General features: G+C 45.2%; 1 protein-coding gene across 1 annotated transcript; it reads left to right on the forward strand.

Annotated features, from left to right (window-relative positions):
• Positions 1-1167: 1167 nt before the first annotated feature.
• Positions 1168-4765, forward strand: TMEM35 (transmembrane protein 35). The gene is made up of 2 exons (XM_010021517.1): positions 1168-1500; positions 4244-4765. Exons 1-2 carry the CDS (start codon positions 1381-1383, stop codon positions 4628-4630), a joined length of 507 nt encoding a protein of 168 aa, XP_010019819.1. The 5' UTR covers positions 1168-1380; the 3' UTR covers positions 4631-4765.
• The last annotated feature ends 2283 nt before the right edge of the window (positions 4766-7048 follow it).

The raw sequence follows: 7048 nt of genomic DNA on the forward strand, positions 1-7048 counted from the left end.
CAAGGACATAGGTATGCCAGCTCTGAGAGCTTGGGAAGCAACCTCCTGCAGTCCTGAAGACTGGAGTCTATGTAGTTATGGATTTTTAACTTATTTTCTTGATACTTGTATTAAAAAATTAAATACTTTTGCTTTTGCTTTTACTTTGGGTTGCCTAACATTGTTCTGTAAGGAAACACTCAGATTTCTGGGGTGAAAAGTTTCTCTGTAGCATTTCATCACCCTTCTCTCCCCTGCAAACCTCTTTGTGGGATGCTGGATAAAGCAGCCTGGAGAAAACCCTCTCCCTGTTCTTACCTGATATGGCTGAATCAAGGCTGATAAATTTCCAAGGAAACAGGGAGAACTGTCTCTATGTTTCAGACTTTAACTCCAGTCCTAAGCAACCCTGAGCTGGGAATAATAACAACAACCACCAGTTCTTAAGCCATGGGAGCTTAAAATATATGGGTTTAGGACCTGAGACTACACTAGAAAGGGGAGGTGATGGGGAGATTCCTGCCAGGCATAGGAAATGTCACTCTTGTATTATCCCATGAGAATTTTGCTCACTGTTACAGGCTTTTGTTTTCAGTTAATAGCAAGGGATAAAGTTTTCCAGAGGTTCTGTTTCATGTAATTACACCTTGGCTTCTCGCTGTGAGACCTGAATGGATTTCTGCCTAGCCTGGATATGCTTTTGTTGAAAGGAAATTTGTTGCAAATTAGAGGGGGGAAAGTAACAGAGTATCAGGAAACCTTTCCACTACTCTCTGGAGAGCTGAACATACCGGACAGTTTTTATCTGCAATGGGGAAGGGTGGCACGGTGGCCTCACTCTTTTGGGCATCAGGTTTCAGGACAGCCATAGGGACAAAACATCTTTTTTTGCTTATTTAGGGGCAATACACAGCAAATAATCCCATATTGCTTAATATATTGGTGCCTGAGCACCTGAAACTGGAAGCTGCCTATGCAAAAGAGACCTCCGACCACTCTTCACAGCAGGTTGCTCCCATGCCCTCTGCTAACACATCCTTGTTTTCCCACTAGTGAGCAACTGCACTGTGCATTCTGCATCCCTGGAACTGGCTCGGTTTCCTCTTTCTGTCTGTAATTTATGGAACGTGCAAGGAAACAGAGGATGACTTAATGGTAGGAGCGGTGGGAATGCTCGTCGCTCGGCAGGTGCTAGAGCTGCCTGGCTCTTGCCTGCGTGGCTGCGGGGCATTAGGACCCGGAGGTTGCTGAGCGGAGGAGGCTGAATCCATCCCCTCCCACTGTCATCCTGCTGCCTCTGCAGCTTTATTCCTCATCTCCTTCAATGGTGGCTGACAGCCTCCCGCTCGGGCGGGCAGACACAGCGAGAAGGCCTCGCTAGGACTGGTTCCCAGCGCCTCCATGGCATCCCCCAGGACTATCACCATAGTCGCCCTCTCGGTGGCCCTGGGGCTCTTCTTCGTCTTTATGGGGACCATCAAACTGACCCCCCGGCTCAGCAGAGATGCCTACAATGAGATGGTGAGTACGGCAGTGGCAGCATGGAGGGAGAAACATTAGGGCTGTCTTCCCCTCAACCCTGTGGCAGAAGCAGCGTTTGGAGTGGGATATATGGAGGGCGACTGCTCTGGGACCCTGAGCGATGGGTGGGAGGGGGAAGAAGCTTATCTGTCTCTGTGTTTGACGGACACAGAGAGAAACAAGTAATACGCGCTGCCATGGATATCCTGGCAGCCCTCGCTGGGCTCCGTCTGAGCGTATCCATGGAGAAGAGGGGAGTGAAGGAGGCCAGGGTAGCACAGCACACCAATAGCCTGCAAAATATGGGGACCCAAGGGTCTCTGAAAAGCAAGGTCTGAAGAAGTGCCAGATGTAGCAGGCAGGTATAGCTGATCCCTGGGGGAACACCTACCTCTGGACTGGGGGTAGGAAAAGCAGATACCTGCTTTGGCAGCAGGATCATCATCCCCAAAATTCCGTGCTTTAAAGCAAGGATAATGACACTGACTGTCCCTACCTCACCAGACTGAGCAGGGATTAATCCATGACTGTGAAATGCTTTGAGATTCTTAGTTGGCAGACGAAGAAATTATTAACAGTCACTTTATCATTAGCCTGGGAAATAAGCTTCTCCTCCTTTTGCCTAAAGGAAAGAGGTGAGGAAAGGATGGAGAAGTCACTGTGTGCATTTCCCAGCTGGTGAGCTAGTGCTGCTCATCCCTGCCCAGGGCCAACCCTGCTGCAGAGCTTTGCTGGCTGCAAGCTGCAGGCAGGCAGCTGCCACATCTTGCTGCCTTGTCCCTGTTTGTTTATTCTCCTGCTGGCCCCTGTCACATTTATTGCAGCGTCTGAAAAGCACTGGTATAATTTTTGTGCCCCTAAAAATACAGTGCTGGAAGTTTCCAGCACATTCTGTTCTCTCCCTTTGCTCCACCTGCCCAGCTGCTTTTCCTTAGCTCTCAAGTAACATCTGAATCGCAGTGCCTCATCTGCAGCCCAGCACAGGGATCTCACAGGGAGGAATCACTAAGATGAAACTCGGGAGCAATAGACAGAGATGAAGTGCCCAGGAAACAAAGCTATTAAGCTTCTGCCACGTAAGTGACAGGAAACAGCAGTGAGACCTGGCATTGCAAAATCCTTGCTCTGTAAAATATTTCATTTCTCTGACCCTTTCTGCTTTACCAAGAGTCAGGCCTACAGTTAGGAATGATCTCCATTTCCAGAAAGAATGCAGAGGCACTCGCATATTACACAGCACCATCGTTCTTATGTCATTCTTAATAGCCCATATTGTAACATGTTATGGCTCATTAGGCTTTCATGCTTTTGCTGTGCTGCATACCAGGGTGGTCTGTCATGTACTGGAGACAGGAAAACCTGATCTTGCCCATCAATAAGCATGGCTTCTTGCCCCAGGCAAATAAGAGAACCTCTGTTATCTACCTGCAACACCAAACCGAAGTTTTTCATTTAGTAAAAACCAGACACACTGGTTTGTCTATTAAAATACTTGAAATTCCAGAGTACTCTAGGACATGCTGATAGTACATTTCTCTAAAAAGCTGTATCTTTCACAGCTGTACTCTGCTCTGAGGATTTTATTCACTGATGGTTTAAAATCCATCCTTATAACAAATACACTTGGAGTAACTGTGTTGTGAGATCTTCAGTTATTTGGTAGCAAAAATGACAATGCTGTGGATTTTTGAAGTGCCAGCTCCTCTTAGGAGAAAGCAGCAAATTTACAGAGATGTGGGGAAGTTCTGTGTGCCTGTAGTGGAGGTTTCCAAAATCACACCGAAGTAGATCTACAATGTGATCAGTGCCTGTGGGAGCTGAATGGCTCTGTACCTGAGATTCGGCTTCCCTTTCCCTCTCCGTGATTAGAAAGCAGAGAACACAGTGGCAAGAATATCTGCAGGGACTGTAGACTCCAGTGTAAGTGGAAATAATTTCAGTGTCTCAATAACTAGGAGCTTTATTAAAATACATAAAAAAAGGAAATACTTGATTGAAAAAGAAAACAAACAAAACCAATAAGCCCACAAGCACCTAATGTTCAAATGCAAGAACTTGAACGTGTCTAAGGACAGAGGTTGTTTTTTCTCTAGGAAAAAGGAGGCAGCTATGTAAGGAGGCTTAGTGTTTCAACTTACACTGCTTCTAAATCCAGCATAAACCAGGAAGCAAAGGATATCACAGGTCAGCTTGCTTTGATCTGAGGAAAGAAAGGATCACAAAGGTATGTAAGCACAAGAGAGGGTTGGAGAATCTCAGTTTTGATGTATAGTCCCATGCTAAGATTGTACTGCCCCTAAACACTAGGATATTGTAAGTTGCTGTGAGGTAGAAAGAGATTTCCCTTTTTACTTGATGTGCCTTGGCTTTGCAGGGACTAGGTGTGTTATTTAATTAGGGACTACCTACTCCTGGAGAGAGGTACTTTCTTTTAACACTATGGTTCTGCATTGCTAATTCTAGCAGTTGTACACCTGGCCTGGTCCTAGCTCCAAGGATGGGTGCTAGGTTGCAGTACTGTTTTTCAGCAAGGAGGCAACACCTTATAAAGGGGAATTGCAGGTTGGTGGTATTAATATCCCTCCAACAAAAGCTTTAGGGATACAGATTGGGTATTGTGCTAGAGGGTGATGTTTGAAGTGATCTTTAAGTCATGCTGTACCCCAATCTATTTCAGTGGAATTTGCCTTTGCCTTTACTTTCTCACATTGTGGTGTTCTACGCTATCACTTCTTCATTTCAGAAACGAGCATACAAAAGCTACGTGCGGGCTCTCCCCATGCTGAAGAAGATGGGAGTCAGCTCCATCCTCCTCCGCAAGAGCATCGGTGCCCTAGAAGTGGCGTGCGGCATTGTCATGACACTGGTGCCCGGTCGCCCCAAAGACGTGGCCAACTTTCTGCTCCTTCTCCTTGTGCTGGCCGTGCTCTTTTTCCACCAGCTAGTGGGGGATCCACTCAAGCGTTATGCCCATGCTCTAGTCTTTGGGATCCTGCTTACCTGTCGCCTGCTGATTGCCCGCCAGCCGGAGGAGCAGCCGCCAGAGAAGAGGATCCTGTCAGTGAATGGAGATGAACAGCCACTCATCAATGAAGCAGCTCCTGAGAAAGGCAAAATGAAGGTATCCTAGTTGAGTGCATGTCAGAAATACGGACCCTCGAGGCAGCTCTCTCCAGAAAACCACCCAGAAAAAATTGTTTTTTATTTACCTATTTATATTTTTTGTCTGTCTAAATAAAGTTGCACTTGGGGTCTGAGAGACACACGGTATGTCTACACTGTAGTCTTGCTTTTGCTGCTGCCCTATAATGTAGACAAACACAAGCTAGCTTTCACTGGGATAGCTTGGAGGCAGTGAACAGCCTGGCTGGAGTATGCTGGCCTCAGCAGAAGCCACAAAACCAGCCTGAGAGCACAGACAAAGAATCAAACAGGTAATCACGCTTAGCCTGGCACTGCTGCAGTGGGGGGAACAGACCCTGAGCATCGGCTGAAACCTGGCCTGGAAGCACTTCTGCTACATGGCAGGCTCAGCAACAGCAGCTGGGTAGAACATAATCAGGGTGACCCTGTGCTGGCTTGTGTAGCCCCATCCACGAATCTATGTTCTGTTTTCCATAGTCAAGGGGAGAAAGGACCGTACCAAGCATAAAAGTGCTGCTGTTGTGTTTGAGAGAGGGATCCCTTGGCCACTGCTGCCTCTGTGCCCAGTCCTTTCTTTGGACATCTAGGGGAACCATAGGATGAACTATTCACATCTTTCTCAATTTGTACACTTTGCACAAGTTCTAAAACTGGGACAATGGCCTGATAAAAGTCATTTTTTGCCTGCTTCACACAAGGCAATGACATGTCTTTACCCTTCTTGGCAGAAAGTAAGGATCCCTAGTGAGGGGACGGGGAGCAGAACTGCTGAAAGACCTCAAAAGATCTGTCTGCTGTTGGCAAATAGCATCATGCTTCCTATTTCCTTGCAAGAAAAGGATTCCTTTTTCGACAGCTACTGCAACTTTATAGAATTGTTGGTTACTGCTGGTAGATGAGGGTCTGAACATGTCCAGGTACTTTGCTGTTTATCCCACATAGCTTTGGTGGGCTGGGGGAAGTCCTATCACCAGAGCCTGAATCCCTGTGTATTGTATCTGAAACCTTAGAGAGTGTCATTAAGCATGTGTTACCTCTGAGATTGTTTTTCTTGATGTTTGTCTGTTTTCAGTTTTTCCTTATTTTCTTAAATACTCACAAAAATAAACTTTTTGAAATTTGGAGAAAAATGTCTCGACAAAAAAAAAAAAAATCTATTTTTTTAGAGAGACACATTTGAAAGTCTTTTTCCTGTGCTCAAACGCTGCACCTGAAATGGGCAGAATCATGCCAGGGCGATTTCAGGGAAAGACAAGGTGATGCAGGATCAAAGCCATCTGAACGTTACTGGGCTTTACATTCATAACCACAGGCATTTAAAACAAACACTCGATCATGAAAGAGTCTCAGATAAATTTCAGTACAATGTGTTAGCAAGAAAAGATATTAAAACTCCAGTAAACTGGCAGTATTATGTCTTTGTAAGAATTAATGATGTTCATATGCAGTATATCCAGTTTTCTTAAGTTTGCTGCTGAAACAGATGTAAACCCAAATATATATCTTATATATATATATATGCTAAAAATCTTCCTCCTAGAGCCCCTAAGAGTGACTAATTCTCTCTTACCAGATGTGCACCCTGCACAAAGGAAACTACAAACAGGCCACCTTTCCTAGACAATCTCTCATCTCTACAGACTACCTCAAGGTCATCTCAAATGCGTATAGAATTTGCTTTACTTCCCAAAAGGCATTTCATCTACCATGCCTTGACTGGAGTTATTAATCACTTTTTAATTCAAAACCAAGTATCACCCACTCAACCCCCACCATGACGTATACTCCTACACAAAGTACTCAACTTTTGAGTTGAATTGAGGTGAATTGCTACAGCCTTTTGGCCAGCTGCCCCTGACATGTGCATCTAACTCTGTAACAAGTGTTTGTGCCTGCCTTTTGTAATGTTCTTCAATGAAACCTGTAGAGATGCCATAATAATAAATATAAAAATATTCCACATGGCAAAACTTACCCCTCCAAAACCTGCAGACTGTAAGTGACTTTTGAAAAACTTCCTCCTTTTCACATTTGCAGCAGTATAAATTACTGACCCGCAGTAGCGGCCACATAATCTTTATTACAGAAGAATACAAGACTCCTTTGAGTACAGCAACAAGAAGTCGGTGTTTATCTATATTGGGTTGACCTCCATCATTGTCCCCCAGCACCAGCGAACTATTTTTGGAAGCATCTTTGCTTGCTAGAGGTGATAATGCAACAAGAACTGATTTGGTCCCTTTGTAAGACGATGCTCATTTACTCTTAACGTCTTTTTAATGTCGTCTTCTGCGCTTTTCTTTCTTCATCTCCAAGCCCATCATATAGTAGGAGACGTCCCTGCTCATCGCAGGTCTGGACGGCCTTTGTGGGTCCCTTCCAGTCCAAATTCTGCGATTCTACG

Source organism: Nestor notabilis, unplaced genomic scaffold (genome assembly GCF_000696875.1).
Source record: "Nestor notabilis isolate BGI_N333 unplaced genomic scaffold, ASM69687v1 scaffold23949, whole genome shotgun sequence".
Lineage (NCBI taxonomy): Eukaryota > Metazoa > Chordata > Aves > Psittaciformes > Psittacidae > Nestor > Nestor notabilis.